Source organism: Pseudozyma flocculosa, assembly GCF_000417875.1.
Source record: "Pseudozyma flocculosa PF-1 unplaced genomic scaffold scaffold00002, whole genome shotgun sequence".
In the NCBI taxonomy this organism is placed as follows: Eukaryota; Fungi; Basidiomycota; class Ustilaginomycetes; order Ustilaginales; family Ustilaginaceae; genus Pseudozyma; species Pseudozyma flocculosa.
In genome coordinates this window covers 1,390,109-1,412,991 of record NW_006920870.1, presented here as the reverse complement: position 1 = coordinate 1,412,991, position 22,883 = coordinate 1,390,109, and the positions used below count along the sequence as shown (strand labels likewise).

At 63.6% G+C, this 22,883-nt stretch overlaps 6 protein-coding genes across 6 annotated transcripts in view; 1 reads left to right on the top strand and 5 right to left on the bottom strand.

The window, feature by feature from the left end:
- Positions 1 to 7,188, bottom strand: part of PFL1_01108 (uncharacterized protein) — a gene marked incomplete at both ends in the record, with an annotated part of 8,014 nt that extends 826 nt beyond the window's left edge. The window contains 2 exons of the mRNA XM_007878608.1: positions 17 to 5,662; positions 5,759 to 7,188. Of these exons, the coding sequence (XP_007876799.1) occupies positions 17 to 5,662; positions 5,759 to 7,188 (7,076 nt within the window). The remainder of the gene's footprint in view (positions 1 to 16; positions 5,663 to 5,758) is intronic.
- An 888-nt stretch (positions 7,189 to 8,076) lies between these two features.
- On the bottom strand, positions 8,077 to 9,034 carry PFL1_01107 (uncharacterized protein; the record flags this gene model as incomplete). The annotated part of the gene is made up of 5 exons (XM_007878607.1): positions 8,077 to 8,089; positions 8,192 to 8,288; positions 8,402 to 8,431; positions 8,563 to 8,842; positions 9,011 to 9,034. The coding sequence occupies 5 exons, from the start codon at positions 9,032 to 9,034 to the stop codon at positions 8,077 to 8,079; spliced, it is 444 nt and encodes a 147-aa protein (XP_007876798.1).
- A 1,606-nt stretch (positions 9,035 to 10,640) lies between these two features.
- On the top strand, positions 10,641 to 11,894 carry PFL1_01106 (uncharacterized protein; the record flags this gene model as incomplete). The annotated part of the gene is made up of 1 exon (XM_007878606.1): positions 10,641 to 11,894. The coding sequence occupies one exon, from the start codon at positions 10,641 to 10,643 to the stop codon at positions 11,892 to 11,894; it is 1,254 nt and encodes a 417-aa protein (XP_007876797.1).
- A 246-nt stretch (positions 11,895 to 12,140) lies between these two features.
- Positions 12,141 to 15,020, bottom strand: PFL1_01105 (uncharacterized protein; the record flags this gene model as incomplete). Its single annotated transcript, XM_007878605.1, has 1 exon — positions 12,141 to 15,020. One exon carries the CDS (start codon positions 15,018 to 15,020, stop codon positions 12,141 to 12,143), a length of 2,880 nt encoding a protein of 959 aa, XP_007876796.1.
- Positions 15,021 to 16,834: 1,814 nt separating this feature from the next.
- PFL1_01104 (uncharacterized protein) lies at positions 16,835 to 18,658 on the bottom strand (the record flags this gene model as incomplete). Its single annotated transcript, XM_007878604.1, has 1 exon — positions 16,835 to 18,658. One exon carries the CDS (start codon positions 18,656 to 18,658, stop codon positions 16,835 to 16,837), a length of 1,824 nt encoding a protein of 607 aa, XP_007876795.1.
- Positions 18,659 to 19,608: 950 nt separating this feature from the next.
- PFL1_01103 (uncharacterized protein) lies at positions 19,609 to 22,635 on the bottom strand (the record flags this gene model as incomplete). Its single annotated transcript, XM_007878603.1, has 1 exon — positions 19,609 to 22,635. The coding sequence occupies one exon, from the start codon at positions 22,633 to 22,635 to the stop codon at positions 19,609 to 19,611; it is 3,027 nt and encodes a 1,008-aa protein (XP_007876794.1).
- Between the last annotated feature and the right edge of the window lie 248 nt (positions 22,636 to 22,883).

The window sequence follows — 22,883 nt, the reverse complement described above, 5'->3', positions numbered from 1 at the left end:
GACGGTGCGGTGCCACCGGTGCAGGTCCTCGGGCGATCGATCGGTCGTCGAGCCGCTGGGCTGTGCGTAGGCCGCGCCGGGTAGCGTCCGTCCGCGCATCGCCAGCGACGAGGGAGCATGGCTGGCGTAGATGGCCGAGGGACCGGGCGAGGCCGAATAGCGACCGTACGGCGGCAATGCCGGATGCGAGGGTGCCGCAGACGAGGCACGCTCGTAGGCGAGGCCGGTCGGACGTGCAGGCCCCGCGTGGACTGGCGGCAGCGTGTGCTCGGACGCCTCGCGGGGAGAGAGGGGCGGAGCAGATCGGTGAGCCAAGCTGGGCTCTGAAGTGCGGTACTCTGGCTGCGTGCTGTACCTCGAAGGAGGTGCCGGCTGTGCCGGCGCCGGCGGGAATGCCTCGAGGGCGCCGGATGGCGGCGGCAAGGTTGGAGGCGAAGGACGGTGCAGGTGCGAAGGCGGGTGCTGCTGCTGCTGCTGCTGCTGGTGCTGGTGCTGTTGCTGGTGTTGCTGGTGTTGCTGGTGTTGCTGCGCCTGTGCCGTCGGGGGAGGCTGCGAAGCTGAATGGCGCGAGGGGTATACGCTCGGAGCCCGCTCCACCTGGAACGCCGAGGGCGGTGGCATGCCGGCATAAGAGGTGGCGCTGCTGCTCGGCTGACGTTGGACGCCGAACGCCTCGTAACGCTTGGCCGTCGCTGCGAGCTCGCCGGCGGGGACGTAGCGGCTCTGCGGGCCGTCGGACGTCAGCGGACGACGCTCCACGTCTGCTGCGACGCTGCGGGACGCTGTTCCGATACGGTCGAGACCGTCGCCATGGACCGAGCGTTCCGCAGGACCGCCGCTGCTGGCGTTGATGGCGGCACCTTCACCGTCGCCGCGATCGCCGAACCAGTCGTGGATCGAGGATCGTCGCTTTCGGTCGTGGTCGGTCAAGCTCTCCTCATTGAGCAGGCTGTTGATCTGCAGCCCGCGGTAGCCCGACGGGGGCGGCGAATCGGGAGCGATCGACCCTCCCGACACGACCCGCGGCGCAGCCGGCTGACCCATGGGCGCTGCCGACGTGGCGCGGGGCAGCGCCGTGACAGTGGCAAAGTAGCTGCTCCTATTGACCTCGGGAGCGGTGACGGGCGTTGGCAGTCCGCTCGACCCCATGGGCGACGGGCCGCGGGCTATTGTGCTGGCAGCAGCGGCGGCGGCGGCGGCGGCAGCGTTTGCACTGACGTGGGCACTGCTGCCGCTGAAGCGCTGGCGGGCGAAAGCGGAGGCGGCGTCCATCCTCTCGTCGAGGGAGAGGCCTGCGTTTTGCTCGGCCAGCATCGCCGCCTCGGTAAAGTCGGGCTCGGCCGCGTTGCGTGCAAAGTAGTTGCGCGCCTGAGCTGCCGACTTTTGAGAGAGCGCCGAGGCGATGGCATCCCAGTTTTTGCCGTGCAGTGCGAGCGAGCGAAGGAACTCGGAGCGCTCAGCCACAGACCAGTAGGACGACGTCGGCTGCCGCGTCTTGACCTTGACGGCGACTGGCTCTCCGCCTTCGCCGAGCTCGACCACGCCATTCTTGCCGGCGGCGCCGCCTCGACGTTTCTTGGGTGCCTTTTGAAGATCCGAGTCGTTGGACATCGAGACATCGGGCCCTGCCTCGGCGGTGGAGTCAGCTCGGGTGGCGGACTCTGACACCGGCGTCGGCGCCGGTGCTGCTGTTGCGGTGGTGGCGGCGGAAGTCGCAGGCGCCGAGCTAAACAGTCCAGCCAGAGCGCCCAAAGCCTCGGCTGCAGCAAGATCGCTGTCTGCGTGCTGAGGACCAACTGGCGGTGCTGCAGGAGCCGCGCTCGCTACATCCGTGGTGTCCGACGCCTGCGCTGGCGACTGCTGATGTTTGGGGCCTGGGATCGCCGCGTGTGCCTCGCCGGACGAGACGTCAGGCCCTGTGGCGGGGCCGGCAACTTTGGTCCCGGCCACGGCTGATGGCGTCTCGGCGGTGCTCTCCCGCTTGACCGTCGCCTTGCCTCGCTTCACCTTTTCGCCGCCCGCCTCTGTCTTGGCGCGCTTCGCCTTGGAACCCGACTTCTTCTTGTCCGACGGACGAGTCTCCTGCTGATCAGCATCGACTGCGTCGTCCGTGGCCGACCTCTTCTTGCCAGCACTGGTGCCCGCCGCTGCGGCACCATCGTCGCCACCAGCGCCTTGCCCCCCGTCGATTGGAGCAGCCGTCATCTTGGGCCGCGTGCCGCCGCGGCGAGACGGGTTGGCGGTCGCAGGCGCGGCAACGTCTGCCTTGGCCGACTCGCCCGGCTCGGTCGGGGACGGCGGGCCGGCGTCGTCGTCGTCGAGCTCGTCGCCCTTGGCCGACTTGAGGTCGGCCATGAGCGCGCTGCCCTTGGCCTTCTTGGGCTTGACGCGCGTCTTGCGTTTCCGCTCCCGGTTGCGCGCCGCAGCCAGCGCCTTGAAGTCGTTGCCCGGCGCCTTCTTGTTGAGGTAATAGTAGACGACGCACTGGCCCGGCGTCTTGTGCGGCAGCGCCTGGGCGATCTTGCCAAACTGCTTTGGCCACAGCGCGTAGCGCCGGGCAAAGATGGCCTTCTCCTCTTCAGACCAGACATCCGGGTCAAAGTCCGAGAGGTAGAAGCCCACCGGATCGGCGACGAAGCCGTTGGAGTCGTCGTAGTCGAGCTTGACCGGCTGGTCGCTGTCCGGGTCCAGCTCCATGTCGGGCACCGTCGCCGTCGTCCGCGCCGCGCGCATGCTGGGGTCCTGCATATCGGCGTTTTCGAGCGAGGCCAGGATCTCGAGGAACTCGGCCTCGGACCGCACCGCGTCGCCAAACCCCGCGAAGCCGGCCTGCTGGCCGCGGCGATTGGTGCGGCTCATCATGACATTGTTGCTCAGCATGCCGCTGCCCGCATCGTCGGGGGCGACACCGGCCGGGGTCTGGGGCGTGCTGACGAGGGGACGCCTCTGCAGCTCGCGCCGCTCGATGATGCGGTCGAGCCGTGCGCAGTGGACCTGCCATTCTTCGTTGATAGTGCGGTACTGCTGCTTGAGGCGGTCGACCTTGGCATTGAGCCGTCTGCGCTTGGCGAGCAGCTGGTCCATCAGCTTTGCGTGGGTGCGTGCAAACGACTTGTCGTCCTCGTCCCTCCACAGCGGCTTGCCCTCGCTGACGCTGAGTGGCACCCCGTGGACGGCGGCGTGGAGCTGGTCGAGCGTCGTCTTGCGCGAGAGTTCCTGGTTCTCGCGAATGACGACCCTGCAGTCGCGCTCGCTGATGCGCTGCTCCGAGAGGATCTGGAGAGCGAGCCGTCTCGAGGCCTTCTGCCTCTCCTCTTCGGTGCGCGGCGTGAAGAGCGGCGCTTCGAGCTCAACAGCGGACCCGTCGTGCAGACCACGCAGCTGCAACGCTGGAAGGCGCCCGCGCGCCGCCTTTTGCACGCTCTCGACAGCCTCGGCCTGCTCAACTTCGGCTCTGAGCTCCAAAGCCGGATTGACGGGGATCAGCCCGGCATCCTCGGGATGTGGGACCCTCATCGCCTTGTCGGCTTTGGTCTTGGGCCGCTCCCGTCCTGCGACGTCAATCCCACCACCCTCTTCCGGCGAAGCCGTCTCCTGGTCTTTTCGGGTCTCGGCCAGGGCAGGACGAGGAGGAAGGGTCGGCTCGGCCGTCGATCCAGCTTGTGTGCCTGCGGATGTAGAATCGATTTCGCCGCCGCGCTCGTCCTTTGCCTTGGCGGCCGGGAGGGTGTCTTCAGTCGGACCATCTGGCTTGGACGGTGCGACAGTTAACTCCGCTGCAGCAGGCGGACCACTTGCTGGTGGCACTGCGGTGTCCTCATCCATTGCCGCGCGCTCAGGCGAGGCCTGTCGTTCGATAGCTGGAAGCGGTTCAGCCGGGGCCATCTCGACATCCGCGACCGCTCCAGCTTCCTGCTTGATATCCGGCGCAGATGGGACGGGAGCAGCGCTTGCAGAAGCACCGGTAGCCGCTTCTTGATTGCGCACTACAGCGGAGGTGCCGTCGCTGTTCCTGACCGCCTCCACTGCGCTTGGCTCGGGGCCTTCCGGGGCAGCTTCAGCAGGAGCTGCGGCAGAAACCTCTTTCGGCGGACTTTCGACGGACTTGATCTCCGTCGGCAGTGGCACAGGGTCGCGAACCTCTTTGTCGGTGTCGTCGTGCGCCTGCTCCTTTGCGTCCGGCCCTGCCTCCCGCTTGGCAGCTAAAGCCTTTGCCTCGGCCACCTCTTCTTGAGTGTACCGCTCGATCGAAGGCAGATCCGTGACCTCGGCGATGCTCGAGCTGTGTGGAAGCGCGACGTGGCTTGAGCTGGGCATCGGCTCCCGCGGCGCTTCTGGAGCAGGAGCGTCGCCGTCCTGCCTGGGCTTGTCGCGAGCTTCGGGGGCTTTGACGTCTTCCATGCCCGTGAGCTCGCCGTCTTTGACGACAGCCGCATCAGCGTCGCCGTCCGCGTCGCTCTTTGGCTCGACTGGAGCCGAGGGTGGAAGAGAGACCTCCACCGCGACCAATGGCGCTGGCGCTGCGTCGCGCGAGGCCACGGTGCCTTCTCCGACATTGGCGGACTGAAGCGCGTCGTTCCCTCCCTGAGCCGCTGCCTTCTTGTCCGCCTCGTCGCGAACCCCATCGGATGCCATGACCTCGTTGTCGGCGGATGCATCCTGCGGCGCCGGAACCTGTTGTTCGACGGCGCGAGAGCCAGGAGAATCCCTCCTGACTACGTCAATCGCATCGAGCCCGATCGAGGCAGGTTCTGCTGCTTGGCTTTTGGCGTCAGTGCTCCGCCGCTCCTCGGCGCCCGGCTTCTCGAGCTCGCGGCTAGGAGGAAGGGAACTGCCTTGCTCCTTAGTCTCGAGGTCCTCCTCGTTCGCGAAGGAATCTACGGCATCGGCCGTAGGCTTGGGAGACTGGGCGCCTTCGAGGTGCTGCTCCGTGGCCTTCGAGTCTGGCGCGAGACTCTGCGGCTCGTCCGTCGTGACCTCGGCCATGGTGACGTCCTCGGTAGCGCCTACGTTCGCAAGCGCTGTCACTGCCGCATCCCCTTCGCCAGCGTCCGCGGATTCTGTCGACTTCTGCTCGTCCTCCGTGGACGCTGAAGCTGTCGAGCTCTCGGGCTTGCTCTGAGCGAGCTTGTCCGACGCCACATCCTCTGCGATGCTCGTCGAGCTATTGGCTGGCTCAGTCTCGGAGGCGCTCGGCTGCGCGGCGAGAGAGGAATCAGCCAGGTGTGCTAGAGCTTGTTCTCGTTTGTCGTTTCCGTCCTGCGCGATCGACGACAAAGGTTCGTTCGATGCCTTCTGCGATCCCTCTGACGCGGGCTGCTCCGCTACGTTCTCCGCCTTGACTTCCGCAGTTGCCAGTCGAGGTTCCTTTACTTGCGGCGGAGAAGATCGGGGGCCGGATCCAGCATCCAAGTCCTTTGCGGATCGATGCGAGTTTGCAGGGCTCGGAGCCCGCCTGTCCTGATCCTGCTCGCCCGATGTGGCCGTTGGCACAGAAGGTGCGGTCGGAGCCGGCTTCGTCGATGCGGTTTGAGGCGGTGACTTTATGGCTGAAGGTGAAGACGCCCGGTCATCGCCCTTGTCGGATCGCGGTCCAGAGGCGTTGGATGCGGGTGCACGGCTGTCGGCGTCGTTGCCCCGGGAAGAGGGAGAAGATCGCGATCTGTTTTGAGGAGAGGCAGGAAGGAAGGCGCAGGCAAGAAGAGGTCAGCCAAAGCCCAAGCGCGGCGACCAGAGCGAGAACAAGGGGGAAACTCACTTGGCAGATGCTGCACGTCCCGCGTCTAGAGACGCTGCATCGTTGTCGCCCGGACGTCGCTCCTTTTGGTCGCCACGGCCGCTGTCGGACGATTTGCTGCCCCACTGCCGCCAGCCCGTCGAAGCTGGAGGCTGAGCGTTGACGGCACCCCACGTCCGCTGGTCCCGCGGCGGGAGGCGATCCCGCTGCACATCCCTCTCCCTGTCCCTATCCCTATCCCTCTCCCTGTCCCTCTCCCTCTCACGGAGGCTGTCGCGCTCCCGATCCCTATCCCGGTCCCAGTCCCGCTCGTAGTCCCAGTCCCGATCGTAGTCCCGGTCCCGTTCCCGCCCAGGCGGAGCCAGAGCGTGCGGAGGATAGTCGAGGCGATCCGGTCCGTACTTGGACGCCGCCGCGTAGGCCGGATGTCCAGCCACGGGCTCGATGAGAGGATCGTAGGCGGCGGCCGAAGAGGAGAGCATCGCCGCGCGGCTTCGCTCGCGCTCCCACTCCCTCTCCCGCTCCAGCTCGCGGTATCGATACGCGTCCCGCTCCCGCTCGACGCTCCAATCACGATCGCGCTCGCGTTCCCAGTCCCAGTCCCGATCCCTGTCCCTGATGGCGGCAGCGGACGCTGCCGCTGCTGCTGCGCCGGGGCGGTAGGTATCTGGCGCTCTTGCGGCAGCGGCAGGACTAGCGTAGCCGCCGCCACCGCCAACTCCTGCTGGACCGCCACCACCACGCCTGGACGGAAGCGGTTCGGCTCTGGATGATGAAACACTCCCGCCGAAGCTCGATCTCGTCGGAGGAGCGTAAGAATCGCTCCTTGTTGGATCGCGGTCGCGATGCGGGGCTCCGTATGCGTAGGCGCCGGGCGAGTAGGGCGGGATGGCCGAGGTGGGGGAGGACACCGAGGCGCTTTCGCCAGCGTACGAGAAGCGCTGCCTCGATGCGCTGTAGGTCGAGGGAGCCGGCGATGCCTCGTAGAAGCGGTCGCCGCGATCAGGGTACGGGACGACGGGCGCACGAGGAGAGCCATGTCGAGAGACGCCCGCCCTGGCACGCGGCCCGCCCTTGGACTTGTCGGAGGTGAGTCGTCGATGGGATGGCGGAGGTGGTTCGGTCGGCCCTTTGTCGGGCAGCGGCTGGAGACGGCCGGCGAGGCTGCCGTTACTGACAGGGTCGCGGCTGACCTCTTCCTCAATCTGACCCTCCTCCGTTACATGGAGCATACCCTCCTCCTCCTCATCATCGCTGGCCGCGTTGCCTGCTCTGCCCCCGTTGGCGTGATTGGTGCCGTTCTGGGGACGGCGGTCGTCATGTCTGCCGTTACCATTCTGGTGTCGAGGCTGCTCTCCATGCCCGGAAGAGGACGAGGAGGATGCGTGGGTAGTCGAGGTGGATGGAAGGGCTGGGCGTGTCGAGTCGGCCGTCGAGCCTGCGCTGTCCATTCCGCGGGGGGACTGGGCCAGGACACTCTGGGCCCGAATCCGCCCGAAGCTCGTCCCGACGTGTGTTGGTCCCGGCGAGGTGTCGGTGTGATGCGGATGGAGGCGGACCGTGGAGTTCAGGGTCTGGCGGTGACGTTGGCGGGAATGTGAGTGGGGGAGGGCGACCTCGTTGGCGGGTTGTGGCTGATTAGAAGAGGCGAAGCAGCGGTGCGGTGGAAGGGTGCAGGCGTGATGGGCCCTCGATCCGGTCGATTCGAGACGTGGTGCGGTGTGAATGTGGACTGGACCGAGATTGGTGGATGTGGCGTGCTGAGGATGGACCGGATGTGTTGTGAGGAGGGAGGGCAGCGAGGCTGAGGATGTGATGGAGCGAGACCGAGAGAGGCGCAGACAAGCGACGAGCCAGCCGGTCAGGCCTACGTACAGCAGGCCAGTAGGCCAGGCGCAGCAGACCGCGGCCGCGAGCGTGAAAATTCGGATCCGCGCTTCGACCTCGAAACAGGCAGGCAGGGTGCTCGCTTGAGGCCACCGGCCAGCTCGCGGCGAGCAGCTTCAATCCACTCCTATTTCTACTCTCTGGGCGCCGGGCTCAACATCGACGCATGCACACACAACACACGCACAAACACGCACACACACAGGCAGAACCTCCGACCCCGAGGCGACGAGCCCCACCACGGAGTTCGACATCGCACACAAAGGGAGGCGAGGCTCATGACGACGGAGGAAAGGCGCTTTCGATATTGGCTCGAGAAATCGACTCCGACGAGGCCAGGCTACCGCTGCAGCATCCCTGCCCCCGACCTTTTCTTTCGTCGGCCGTCGGGCGCTACATTCGTCGTCATCGTCAGCCGGGTGCGGATCGCTACATGTCGCGGTCGACACGGTTTACATGGCGTACCTGTGCAGGTGGTGAGCGGCCAAATAAAGCTCGGAGAAGGGTCAGCGGTGGTCCAGGCAACCGGCGTCATGACCCTGGTGCAGCGGGCTCGTTCGTACTCACTTCCTCGTCCACTCCCTGGCCGTGCTCTCGTATCGCTGCCTGTCCGTCTTGTAGAGGTGGGCGATCTCGGGGACCAGCGGGTCGTCGGGGTTCGGGTCTGTCGCGGTAGATTGAGCAAGGGATAAAGGCGGAGCATGGTGAGTCAATTGGAACTTTTGCAACAAGGAAGGAGCGAGGCTGGCGCACGGAGCTCAGAGGAGCTGCACTCACCCGTCAGCATCGAGCAGATCGAAAGCAGGACTGGATGGCGGCAGGGACAGGTGTAGAGGACGAGGACATCGATCGGTCAGCAACGTTGCGGCAAGGCGAGGGTACGGGCGACAGCGTCGGCTCGGCGCAGCGCTTCCGCCTTCCGCCTGCTCGGCACCCACCTTTCGAGATGGTCAACGCCGGGCTCCACTGATCCCTGAGGATGTCGAGGCAGATGCTGCCGTTGCTGTTGATGTTGGGGTGGTAGATCTTGGTGGTGAACGAGACCTTGGGCGGCTTGAACGGGTAGTCGGTGGGGAACGTGATGTTGAGGAAGAAGACGCCGCCCGAGTATGGCGAGTCTCCCGGGCCCATGATCGTCGCCTGCCAGTTGAACATGTTGTCTCCCGTAGGACCCGCGCTGCACGACGAGGGAGGGTCTCGTCCGAGGTCCATGAGCTCCTATTGAAGCGGCATCGGAAGGGATCAGAGGAAGGGAGGGAGCGGTGGAACATCAGCAATGAGTTCGCACGCGCCATTGCGGGGCTGCGGCGGAGCGCGGCCGATGTATGCGCTCGATTTCCAGCGGACTCGGCGAGCGCTCTGGTCGGACGGAGCGACGATGCTCACCTTGTTAATGCGCTTGAGAGCCATTTTGCTGTCGGAGCAGCAAGTTCGAGAGAGGGGAAGGTACAGAGAATGTCAGCATGCGCGCCGTGACCAGGATGAAAAGCGGCTTCCAGGTCGTGTCAGGGCGGACGGGTGGCGTAGCGGCGTGCAGAGGCGAGGAAGTGGCATATGCGCACTTCGGGGCAGAGCCAACGAGTTCCTGTCACTGAAGGACGAACGGGTTGAGACTCGACCTGGCCAGTGAACCGGTCGAGCAGGTCCTGAGGCAATCGCGCTCGGACATAGGGCGAATGCAGGACCCAGCTCCGGTACCTGGTCGTATGCTCCGGCCGCTACGGGTGCTGAGGGGCCCCTGCCCGCGCTGTGGCCCACGGGCAGACGCCTGGATACGCGAGGACAGCCAGCGAGGCGCCACTCGCTGTGCGCCATGGCTCGGCGGCCTCGCCCGTAGCTGTCCACCCAGCGAAGCTGGGGGATACTCACAGTCTGTCCTCGGTCGCAACGGCGCCAGATACGGATGTGCCTTGGTGAGCGGGTGGTATGAAAAATGTAGGAGCCGGCCTCGAGAGGACTTGAGTTCTGATGCCGGACTAGCTGTGCCTGGAGGTTGTGTGAGTCGGTGCTGGGTGACGGCGGCGGCGGTGGTGGTGGTGGAGACGTGAGAGAGCGCCCCCGGGAAATGATGTCGATTCGCCCGGCTGGACTTGGGCTGGCCAGACCCAACACACACGCGGGCTGGCGGCCAGGGCCTGCGCTGGTGCGCAGAAGCCCAAGCCCCCCTGGCCCGCCCACACTCACCCAACCTCAGCAGCCAGCCCGGCCGCCTGCCTGCCTGCTGTGGTCAGCCTGGCTTGGGCTGGCCTGGCCTGGCCTGGCGAGCAGGGGCCCGGCCTCTTCCTCTTCGCTCCCTCTGTCTGGCGCTGAGCTTGGAAGTCGTGGAATACAAATCGATTTTGAACCGCGAAAAAAAGCCTGGCAGGGTTCCAATTGCCCGAAAATGCCCTGGCTCTAGTAAAGCGACAAGGGGCAAGCGGCGGGGGCCAACCTTGCTTTGAACTGCAGGCCAAGCCGAGCGGAGGCGGCCAGCCAGGTTGGGCGGGCACCATGACGTTCCATCGAGCTGGGTCGGCCACCGCGCTCCGCAGGCCCCTTGTCCCGCCCGACTGCAGCTTCTCCCTTGACATACGGATATAGGGGCAGAGCAGACGGCCGACGCTAAGCTGCCCGAGCGACGATGCAGCGTCGAAGCTGCCCGAGCACGACGACCGGTGTTGCGCTCGACGAGCGAGCGACACCTGCCAGGCCGACGGATCGGTGATCGGGCATGTAGGCTGTTGCACATTGGTGGCTCTACCGGCCGAGAGTCTCGGCGATAAGCCCGGCGGCCACCGGAGGTCGAGCTGCGTGGAACTCGGGAGTGGGCCAGAGAGGCCGCCTGAGTCAAGACCCGACCCTCGCCACCTGCTTCTCGACCTTCGACTCAGCCACCTCACCGCCGCCACCGCCATCACCACCACGGCCACACGTCCGACTCCTCATCCTTTCACATCCTGCTGCCCCGTTTCGCACACACACAGCAGCCTCGTACACACACTACATTCACGCTCGACAAGCTCGCCGCCTGTCCACGATGCTGGCGGTACAGAGCCAGCCGCCCGCGCCCAACGGCCTCCTGCACGAGGTCAACTCGACCTCCAACGTGGCTGCGACGTCCACCACCGCCCTGGCACCCGAGGCCATCGCGCGCGCTCTGCCAGACCAGGTACCCGAAAATGCTCCCGAACACTGCCCGGGCACAGAGTCCGAAAACGCCGGCAAGGCGTCGGCGTGCCAGGGGTGTCCAAACCAGGATGCGTGCGCCTCGGCGCCAAAGGGGCCCGACCCGGACCTCCCCATCATCAAGGAGCGGATGAGTGCTGTGCGACGCAAGATCCTCGTCATGTCTGGCAAGGGCGGCGTCGGCAAGTCGACCTTCACCGCGCAGCTCGGCTGGGCCTTCGCCAGCAATGAGGACACCCAGACCGCCATCATGGACATCGACATCTGCGGCCCCTCGATCCCCACCATCCTCGGCCTGTCCAACCAGACCATCCACGCCACCAGCAGCGGCTGGTCCCCTGTCTACGTCTCGGACAACCTCTGCTGCATGTCGGTCGCCTTCCTCTTGCCATCGCAGACGTCGGCAGTCATCTGGAGGGGGCCCAAGAAGAACGGGCTGATCAAGCAGTTCCTCAAGGACGTCGACTGGACCGGCGGCCTCGAGGAAGAAGAGGAGGAGGAGGAGGAGGACGAGGGAGAGCTGCAGGATCGAGATGCACGACGAGGAGAAGATGACATGAGGATCACCCCGGCGCCCGAGACAAACGGACACGCTGCAGCGACGGCAACGGCCCCAGCGACCTTGACCGAGGGCGACGCAGCAGCAGGGGCTCCAGCCAAGCAGCCGGTGCTCGACTACATGCTCATCGACACGCCCCCGGGCACCTCCGACGAGCACCTGTCGATTGTCGGCTTCCTGCGCGAGTCGGGCATCGATGGGGCGGTCCTGCTGACGACGCCGCAGGAGGTGTCGCTGCAGGACGTGCGAAAGGAGATCTCGTTCTGTCGCAAGATGAATGTGCGCATTCTCGGCGTCGTCGAAAACATGGCCGGCTTCGTCTGCCCCGCCTGCCACGGCCGCTCCGACATCTTCCACCCGTCCACCGGCGGCGCCAAGGCGCTGTGCGAGGAGCTCGGCCTCAACTTCCTCGGCAGCATCCCGCTCGACCCGCGCATTGGAAAGTGCTGCGACCTTGGCGAGAGCTTCGTCGACGAGTACCCCGATAGCCCCGCCAGCCACGCCTACCTCGATGTCATCGAGAGGATCAAGGAGATCGTCCCCTAGGCGGTCGCCCGGGTCATCGTCAGGCATCGTCGCCTCGCCAATCACCTTATCCGCTGCTCAATAGAATCCATGTATTTGTAGCTCGCCAGCATCGTTCATCATACTGCATTGCCGTCACCCTCCCTCCCGCGCCATAGTCCAGCTTCGCTTTCTCTCCGCGTGATTGCAGCCTTCAGCGCTACGTTTGATGGCCACGCGTGTCAGCGCCCGCATTCCGTCGTCGCCATCCGTGTCAGCCCGGGCTCATCAGGCGATGGCCTGCTGCAACGACACCAGCGTCCGGCTCGCAAAGTTTTGGAGCTCAAGAGCGTTGGCACGGAGTGACTCGAGGTCCTCCTTCTGCTGCGCCTCGAGCGAGCTGAAGTCGCATCCGCCGGTCTGGGAGAACCTGACCAGCGTGTCCTCGAGGCAGCGTGCGAGGTCGAGGATGGGTGTGCGCACCCTGTCGCGCATGGCGCGCACCATGGCGGGGATATCAAAGTCGTCGGGGGTGCAGTCGAAGAGGCGCACCTGGTTCCTGACCTCGTACGAGATGCGGTCGCGCCGCCGCGCCACCGAGCCCCTGCCCGCGTACAGGGCCGCTTCGGCGTACGCCCGCCGCAGCTTGGATGCGATCTTGGGCGCGATGACGGCGTTGAGCGCATCGATCCGGTCGCTACGGCTCTGCCGCTGAAAGCGCTGGATGGTCACCTGGAGCTGGCGCGTCAGCTCGTCCTGGCTCTGCGCGATCGACTCGCTCAACGCCAGCCGCATCGGCGCGGACAGGTGCGCGTCGACCGTGTCGTGCATGAATCGCCGCAGCGTACAGGCGATGTCGCACCGGAGCGAGTGGACGTAGTTGCCGATGGTCTCGTTCCAGGTCGACTCGAACAGCTTGATGAACTCGGTCGAGAGCTCGGCGTTGATGTCGAGCTGGCCGGCGGGATGCACGCCGCCACCCTTGAGCGCCGATCGGATCACGACCGGGTGCCTCGTCTCTGCCAGACGGAACCACCGGCACCCAAGCTCCTGGCGCAGCTCGATCTGCCTCGACTCGAGCAGCTCGGTGCTCTGCTGGATCATCTCGGCCTCGAGACGCTTGAAGATCCTGCGGATCGACTGCTCAAATTCGAGCTCGAGCGTCTCCGAGATGCTCAGCTGGCCGGCGGGGCGAGAGGGGCCCCACCGCTGCGCAAGCGCCTTGCGCTCGCTCGCATCGAGGTACGCCGAGGGCTCCGTCAGCATCAGGACCTCGGTCGACATCAGCAAGGTCGAATGCAGCCGCGACAGGGCGCAGCTGATGCGGTCGCGGCACGAAGTCCAGAAGAGCAGATGGCGCAGGTCCGGGACGCCCGTGTCCTTTTCGCAAGTGGCAAAGACGACCTCGTCAACGTCGCGCGTCATGAGCGCCTCAAAGTCCTGAGTGGCGGTGCTGTAGACTAGCTTGGCGAGGCCAGCGCTTGCTTTGACGTCCTCCTCGTCGCCGTGGAGGCGGTGGATGAGCTTGTGCGTCATCTGGTGGTAGCGCTCCGTGATGGCGGCTTCGACGGCCTGCGAGCGCGCCTTGCAGTAGGTCAGGGCCAGCTGCTGCTTGAGCTCGCGGCGCTCGTCGATGAGCTCGTCGAGGCCCTCGGACTGCTTTTCCGTCCTCCTACGCTTCTTGCGCTGCGGCTGTGCCTGCCTGCTCCGCGTCATACGGATCCCCGTCTGTCTGTCTTGGATCATCGAGACGACGTCGCGATAACGTTGATGGGTGTCTGCGAACTCGGCATCGTCGCGCAGGGCCGATACGTCCTGGTGGATGGCTTCCAGCGGCCGGTCGAGGATCTTGCATCCCTGCTCGCTCTTCGTTAGGACGAACGAGATCCGACCCCTCCCGCTACGCAGCTGCTCGTCGGACAGGGTGGCAAAGACCTCGGCCATCTCCCGGTTCGACTTGGCGCGGCAGAGGTCGAGGCAGACCCACATAAAGTCGTAGTCTTGCACGTATCGCGCAGCCGCCTCGTTCCTGGCAGCGTTGCAGTCGCCCGTGCCAGGCAGGTCGATGAGTGTGGCGCCATGCTCGAGCGGCTTCGAGTGGATGTAGACACGGATCTCCTTGACCAGCGGCCAGACGCGAGAGGTCCTCGGGTCGTCGAACTGGCGCAGCTTCCGGCTCAACTCTTCGGCTGACGTCTCGCGGAGGTGCGTCGTCGTGCCCAGAAGGCCGCGCAGCTGGGCATCGCGCTCCAAAATCCCTGTCGGAGTGCAGTCGCACTGGTCTTCCGTCAATTCACCCCAATCCGTCCCGTCGTAGAGGACGTTGAGCTTGGCGACGGTGGCATCAAAGGAGAAGACCGGCTGGGCTGCTGCGATTGGGCTGGTTACAGTCGGGCTACCAGGTGGCGTGAACACGCCCTGCAGCCTGGCCGTACAGTATGCCTTGAGCTCCGAGACCCATTCGGTGAGGGAAATGAAGCTCACCTCGGCCCGGTAGAGGTCGGGAGATGGGCTGTGGAGGATACGGGTGGGGACGGTGGTGCACGCCTCGTTGCTCGAGATGGGCAGGATGGCTTCGCCCAGGATCGAGTTGATCAACGTCGACTTGCCGTGGCCCGCAGGTCCTCTGACGACGAACGTGGTGCGGCTGACCAGTGGCAGCTCCGCGAGGCGATCCGAGGCGCTCTTTAGCGTGGCGAGGCCCACGAGCTCGCTCGGCAGCCTGTCGAGGAGGCTCGAGATGGTCGACGATGTGTTGGTGACGTGGGCGGATGCGAGGAAGGCGTCTCGTGCCGCTTGCTCCAGCTTCTGGGAAAGCTCTCCACCGACCTGGCCCTTGAAGTCTTCTTCGTCGTCGTAATACTCGTCGTCGTCGTCGTCGTCGTCGTCGTCGTCGTCAGCGTCACCGACATCGTCGCTGCGAGTGCCGCTGTCGATTGCGCTTTCATGCTTGATCGAATCTGTGCCGCTGCTCAGGTCGACGAGCCGCAGGCTATCTCTATCGATCGGTTCGGCGGAGAGTTGCACGGCAGCAGGGTCCCTCGTTCGGTCACGTTCGACACAGTGCACGACGACGGCGCAGTTGGGATTAGCGCGTGCGCTGTCGCCGTCGAAGTCGTAGCCATCGACCAGGAGGGGGAGCTTCTGTGAGGTTGGTGGGGCAGACATGACGGTCGGCTCCTGAAGCGAGGAGGGTGTATTGGGAACGAGCGAGAGATGGAAGGGCCTTGAAGATTGGGCTCAAGAAGAGGAGAAGACGAGATGGGGCGCCGAGCCAAGCTACACGGCTTGGCCAGGGAGAACCTTGACATCCTCCATCTGCTACTGGGGCGAGAAGAGCTGGCACAGTGAGAGAGACGGGACAAAGGGCCGGCCCGTGTCTATCGGGGGCGCAGCAAGGTTGTGCGCAGGTTGCCTACCTTCAAATCTAGTTCTCGACCACCGTCATGCGCCAATTCATAAGGCTGCCCCCGGTGGTGAATGCTCGGGGCTGTAACTTTGACATCAGGTAAGATGGCCGGCCAGAGGCTGCTGCCACACTAGGGCTACATCACGACGTACGTACACCCTTTCCGCCCCGGTCTCCGTCTCCACTCTGGCTTCTGCTCCCTCTTCGCTGCTCGAAACGTCGCTATGGCTCGAGCCTCCAGCTAATGCGCTTCATGGGAGGCCTCGTCTTCAGCCTGTTGACTGACTGTTCATATAGCGGGCCAGGAAATCGGCTCGGCTTTTTCATGTTGTGACTGGTTTCGTCTTGTCTGCTACGAGCCTTTTCTTGATATGGAGGAGCCCAATCGTCGTGACTAGGCTATAAGGATGGTCTCCACGTCTTTTCTCGAAGCACACCTATCGGTCGGTGATCTCTATCTTCTCGATGCGTTTGAATCTGTAGGGCCGGGGTCGAAGGTCTTTGGCGGGTCTGCCTAGGGCGAGGACTTGAGGCAGGCCTCGAGCGTGTTGGTGGCCTCCGTGCAGACGGAGCGCAGGTCATTAGACAGGTCGATAGCGGTTTCGAGCGCTTTCTTTTCGTCTCCTTTCAGCGTTCGGACGTCGCGGCCCATTGCCCACAGTGTCATCAGCTTCTCCTCCATGGCATTGCCAAGATCGAGCATGGGTTGACGAATCTTGAGCTGCATGTCGGCGACCATGCTGGCAACGTCAAAGTCGGCCGCGGTGCAGTCAAACAGAGACTTCTGCCCAAGGATCTCGTGTTGGATCCTGTCCCTTCGTCGGAACGTTGACCCCCGGCCCGAGTACTCGGCGGAATCGGCATAGGCCTCTTTGAGCTTGGAGGCAATCTTTAGCGCAACCACCTTCTTGATAGCCTGGACGCGACTCTCGCGGCCTTGCTTCTCAAAAGTCTTTATAACACCTTTGAGGATGCGCTCAACACCCTGTTCGCTTTGCTTGATCGATTGGAGGAACTGTACGCGCATCGATTTGGTGAGTCCGCTCGCGACCGTCTTCTCAGTGAAGTCGTTGAGAACCGCGGTGACCTGTGTGCGAAGCGAGGAGATGTGTTCCGTGACGATTTGGTTCCATCTAGACTCAAAGTGTTTGATCAGCTCGAGAGCGAGTTTCCTGTTGATGTTGAGTCGGCCATGGGGATGCACGCCCAAGTGGTTGGTGGCGTTCTTGACGATCTTCCAGTGACTGCTACCGGTGATGGTGGTCCATCGAGAGCCTATCTGCTGTGTCAACTTGGCGCCGTCCGGCGTGATCATGTCAGGCTCTTGGTTGACGGCCTCGAGCTGGGTTCGCAAATGATCAAAGACCTTGTCCAGGGCGCCACCGAACTCATCCTGGAGCGCCTCAGAGATGCTCGGTGCGCCAACCTTTCGGAGATGGCCCCATCGTTTCGCGAATGCCATTCGTCGGTCTGCATCGCGATAAGAGGCAGGCTTGAGCAGCATTGTGACTTCTGAAGAAAGCAGTTTGGCGGTTTGGAGCCGATCGACGACTGCTGCGATGCGCTGCCCGGCTCACGCCCGCTCTATCAGCTGCTGAAGATGAGGAATCTCCGTGTCATCTTCGGTCTCGGAGGCTACGGTGTCGTATCCCAGACCAAGAGCCTCGAAGTCTTCCGTCGCTGTAGTAAAGATCAGTCGTGCAGACTGATGCGTCGTGTTGGACTGGTGGACGAGTCTGTGGGTCAAGTCATGGTATCGCTTCATGAGTGCGGTTGCGACTGCCTTTGAGCGAGCCCTGCAGTACAAACGGGCCAGCTGACGTCGGCAATCTCTCTTGGTGTTGCTGAGGGCCTCGAGCTCGAGAATCGCAGACTTCGTCGCTTTTCGAGGGGCGCGGCCGGATCCTCCTACGCGCTTTTGCATCTGCCTCGTCGCTTCGACAACTGCCTGGTACTCTCGATGCTTCTTGTTGAAGACCGGGTCGTTGAGCAGGGATGGTACGTCTTGGTGTATCGGCCTGATGCTGCCCTTGTCGAGGATCTTGCAGCCTTGTTCGCATTTGGTCAGGACAAACGAGATCCTTCCTCTTCCGCTCTGCAGCTGCTCGTCGCTGAGGTCGGCAAAGACTGCTTCCATCTCCTTGTTCGACTTGGCGCGGCAGATGTCCAGGCACACCCACATAAAGTCGTAGTCGCGTATATATCGAGCAGCGGCTTCGTTACACGCGGCATTGCAGTCGCCAGTGCCTGGCAGATCGACCAAAGCAGCGCCATGCCTGAGGACGCTCGAGGGAAGATAGACTCGGATCTCGGTGATAAGCGGCCAGATGCGGCAGCGTCGAGGATCATCGTAGCGGCTCAGCAGTTCCCTGAGATCGCCAGCACAGGCAGCCGTTTCGTGCCTGGTCACTCCCAACGGCTTTTTGAAAGCGGGATTGAGGGCGAGGATTTTTGCGGCTGTCCATGAGCGCCGGTCGGAGAAGTCGTCCCAAGTCTCACGGGGAAACAGGGCGCTGAGCTTGGCAATAGTGGCGTCCAGAGAGAAGCGTGCTTCCGTGGCGTCCCACGGTTCGAGGCTCTTATCCCTCAGCTGCGTCGAAATGGCGGAAGCTGGAGCGGAGCCGTTGCTGGGCAACGTGTCGGACTCCTGGCGCCGCGCTGTGCAATACGCCTGCAGCTCAGCCGTCCACTCGTCCTTGGCGACGAATTGGATCTCGGCGCGGTACTCGTCAGGCGCGGAGCTGTACAGTATCTTGGTGGGCACGGTGGTGCAGGCCTCGTTGCTCGATGTCGGCATGATCTCCTCACCGAGGATCGTGTTGATCAGCGTGGATTTGCCGCTACCAGCGGGTCCCCGCACGATGAAAGTCGTCTGTCGCTCCTCATTCTTGGTGGCCAGGCGGCGCGCAGCGTCCTTCCGCGCTACAAGGCCGATGATGTCCTCCGGCAGCCGCTCCAACGCACTCAAGATGTCATCGCATGATTTGAGAGCACGCTCGGAAGCCGCTGAGGCACATTCCGCTTGCACGTCCAGCTCTTCGGCTTGCGTGCCTTCCTGCTCCTGTATGTCCTCATCGCAATCTTTGTCAGAGGAGTCGTCGACGACGACATCTCCCTCGACGGCAATGTCCTCGTCAGGGGAGGCATTGCCAGCGCAGTCCCCATCGGTGTCAGGCTCAAGCTTGCATATCAGAGCTGCCTCAAGAACGTCGGACCACGAAGTATCATCTTGCGGTTCATGTTCATCTCTGCTAGCCTTGTCGATCGTTGCTTCGTGGCGTCGAGCCTTTATGCGCTTGGAACGATGAAGAGAACCATCAGAGCTTTTGTGTCGTTGGCCGGTACCGGCGCTCCCCTTTTCGAGGTTGTCAGAGATTTGGCTCCTCTTCATGTTCATGGCTGGCTAAGTGTCGGTGTGAAGTCTGTTGGTCGAGTTGCTGAGAAGAAGAGGGGAGCGTAGGACGTGGCGTGAGGGGAAGGGAAAGGAGTAGCAGACCGGGGATCTCCCTTGCCTATATACCAGAGAGACGGCCGCCAGCCGGCCATCAAGAGCGGGAGCTCGCCGATTCAGGCCGATTCTGGCCAAGCAGAAGCGGGGGCGGCCGACAGGAGCGGAAGCTCTCCGATTCAGGCACAGCCGAATCAAGCCGCAGCGGAGGTGGTCGACCGCTTTGACACGGCCGTGACCTTAATCGCGGGATCCTCGAAAGGGCAAGTCTCGTTTGACTGACCGCTTTCCGCTCCGGCGGCCAGAGTGACTGAGGCGGATTGAAGCGGGAACCAGCGCATCGTGGTGTATCGCCGTCTCTTGGATCCAGCCAGAGCCGCAGATCGAGCGGAACTTTGGGCCTCGCTCGACCGTACCGAGGCCCCGTCGCATCGACAGTCTTCGCTGAGCCCTCTTCCGCATCCGCGTCAACCAAGGGCTCCGTCTAACGGAGGGACCATCCAGCCAGCTACGAAAGGTGCCGCTAGGCTATAGTCGGATCACCGCGGCTGACCCTCCCCACCCGTATCGAACATGATGGCTTCTACATGTGTCTGCTCGCAACAACGCGCTTTCGGTACCGAGGCTCGGACGTCTGTGCTACTTTGCAGGCCGTACTCTCTCAAATGTACAAGGAACTACTGCTTCATGGGTCTGCAGTCTGCGTGCGACAGGTAGGGGCTCGGTGCTTGCCCCGCCGTACCTGCTTCTTCTGGTGTGGCACCTCCCATCTGCTAAAGTCGAGGTGCTGCTATCTTTGCAGCTGGACAGCTGGGTCTTTATGGCGATGACCTCGCGTCGCCTGTGCTGCCGAGGTCGAATGGTTTCTTGTGCCGAGCGGGTGAGGCAAGAGAGGCTGCTCAGCAACCAGCATTGGAGCGTGGGTCCGAGCGAGCCTCAAGCGTCGACTCGGGCTTAGCCCGCAAGGCGAACAGCTGGCCAGCGAGACCGATGATGGCCTCCAAGACCTCCTTTCGCGGTCCCTCGAGCCCTTTGGCTTCGCGGCTCACGCCCCAGAAGCTGTCGAGCCTCTCCTGCATCATCAGACCGAGACCAAATACAGGTCGACGGATCTGAAGATGCATCGCCTCGATCACGAACGGGAGGTCGGAATCGGCCAGAGCGCAGTCCAAGAACGTGTCCTGCTTGCGGATCTCGGCAGCGATCGTATCGATTCGGCGTTTGGCTGAACCCTTTCCGACGTGCTCGGCGCCTTTCTGGTACGTCTGCTTGAGTTTCTTGGCGAGCTTGGGCGCGATCGCCGCAGTCATCTCCTCGATACGAGCTTGACGGCCTTGCATCTCGAAAGTGGCGATGATGTCGTCCAAGGTACGCTCGAGGACGTCTTGCCCCTGCGCCATGAACTCGGCCAGCTCTCTGCACGATCTCTCGGTGAGACCGTTGGCCACGAACTCGTCGACGAATCTGTTGAGGATGCCGAGGATGCTGGTGCGGAGCGAGGAGATGCAGTTCGAGATGACGCCGTCCCAGGCCGACTCAAACAGCTTGACCAGCTCGACAGAGAGCTCGGCATTGATGTCGAGCCGGCCGTAGGGATTGACGCCCGCTTTGATGACGGCAGTTCTGACGACTCTCCAGTGCTTCTGCTGGCAGATCGCCAGCCAGCGAGGTAGTATCTGTCGCTTCAGCTCACTGCCATTCAGCGCCATGTTCACTGAACGCTTGCCGAGGGCGACGAGGTCGAGCTCCAGCTGGTTGAAGGCCCGAATGAGGAAGTTCTCGAACCTTGCGCGCAGCGTCTCAGAGACGCTCGGTGCGCCAGCACGTCGGTCAGAGCCCCATCGGTGGTCAAAGGCGATGCGGTCGGATTCGCAACGGATCAGAGCAGGGCCGAGGAGCATGCAGGCGTCCTTGCAGAGCAGCGCAGCTAATTGCAGTTGCCTGTCCTTGGCTGCGGTGCGTGCGGCCTCCGCGGCTCGCTGGATGAGACGGCGTAGTTCTGGAACACCGGTGTCCTCCTCGGTCGCAGCAGCCTGCCCGTCGTCGCCGCGGCACAGAGCCTGAAAGTCCTCTGTGGCCGTGCTGTAGACCAGCTCCGCGAGGCTTCCCGTGGTGCTGGAACGGTGTACGAGCCTGGACGTCAGTCGGTCGTACCTCTCTTTCAAGGCGGCACCGACGGCCTGCGAGCGTGCTTGGCAGTACATACGCGCGAGCTCGCGCCGACGGTCTGCGCACTCGGCTTTGAGAGCCTGGAGCTGCTGGGCATTGCGCCTCCAGTCATCGGGGTCGCTGCTTGACGTTTTCGCTGAGCTGCTCGCTTGCACCTGCGCCCGAAAGGTCCTGGTGGCCCGTACCAAGGCGTGATAGTCGCGATGCCGGTCGCTGAACTCTTCATTGTCTGTCAGCAGTGGCACGTCCTCGTGTATCGTCTTGACGCTCTCCTTGTCGAGAACACCGCAGCCTCGCTCGGTCTTCGTCAGCAAGAAGGAGACCTTGCCGCGGCCGCTCTGCAGCTGCTCGTCGCTGAGCTCGGAGAAGATAGTTTCGAGCTCCTTAGCCGCCGTTGCACGGCAGATGTCCAGGCAGACCCACATGTAGTCGTATTCTCTGACGTATCGGGCGGCCGCCTCATTGCGTGCAGCGTTGCAGTCGCCGGTGCCTGGCAGATCGACTAGCGCGGCACCATGCCTGAGGGTGCTGCACGGGATGTAGACTCTGATCTCGAAGATGAGAGGCCAGAGATTGCAGCGGCGTGGGTCGTCGAACTCGCCAAGACGATCCCCCATGTCGCTCGCGCAAGCAGCTTCGATGATGTCCGTCGAGCCCAGCCGCTCTCGAAACGAGCCATCGAGCTCGAGGATTTCGGCAGGAGTCCAGGGGCGCCCGTCCGAGAAGTCGTCCCAAGCCTCATTCGGGAAGAGGGCCTGGAGCTTGGCGAGGGTGGAGTCCAAGGAGAATCGAGCATCGCCTGTCTCGGGCAGGACCGAGGCGGCTTCTTGCTCAGGGCCGAGGGGCGCAACTTCTTCTCGAGAGCCCAATGATTCAGGCGGGTCTTCCTCAGCAGGCACTCCGGCCTCCTGGCGCCGCGCGATGCAGAAGGCCTGCAGCTCGTCGGTCCACGCCGCGGCCGATACGAATTGCACCTCTGCACGATACGAATCGGACGTCGAGTTGTATAGGATCACGGTCGGGGCCGTGGTGCACGCCTGGTTGCTCAAGGTGGGCATGATATCCTCGCCGATGATGGCGTTGATGAGCGTGGACTTGCCGGCTCCGGTGGGACCCCGCACGACGAACGTCGTGGGACGGTCGACGGTGCCCTCTGCCAGGCGACGAGCAGAGTCTTTCAGCGCCGCGAGGCCGGCCATGCCCTCGGGAAGCCTCGAGAGCTGGGCCAGGATGTTTTCGGATGTCTCGTAGATGCCCTCGAGGCCCGCCACAGAGCTGGAAAGCCGCAGACCCGGTTCCGAGATGCGAGTGGCGCTAGCGTGGCCTGCCTTGATCTCGGCACAAGGGTAACCGGAATCGCACTCGATCTTGCCCATGGATGCAGGCTGGTCAAACCGAGGCGCGGAGGCCAAGGGCTGCTCATCGAGCTCACCGCGACGCTCTGCTCCGTCTAGAGGTTCCGACGCATGAGGCTTGCTGCGCTTGGCGAGGGGAGGAAGCGTGGCCGAAGGCGGGGTCTCGAAGCTGGTAAGAGAGCTGTTGTCGCTCCAGGCGTCGTTGGAGGACCGCCTTTTGAGGGTGGATACCATGTCGCCGGTGTCGGTGCAGAGAAGACCTTGAAAGAGTTTTGTGGTGGTGAAGGTGATTGCAGGAGAAAAAGGACAAGTGGCACGGCGGACAACGCCGCTGGCTCTGGCCCAACGTCTGCCAGACAGAGTGGAGAGCAGCACGGACTCTGCCCGTGCCAGGCACTTCATAAGTTTGGCTCTCTGGCTTGCACCGCGACCGACTGTGGTCTGACCGATGACGCCCCGGCGAGCAACGGACTTTTGCGCAGAAGGTGCCTGTGTGCGGCCAGTCGCTTTACGGCCGACTCATGCCCTCACTCGGGGGCGGTGCCATCGTTAGACTCGGCCAAAGCATGCCTGCGTCTCCTTTGGGGCAAAGAAGGCTCATGGACGTCCGAAGCGGCTGCTGTTGTTTGCTCCGTCTGACGAATGCGCTA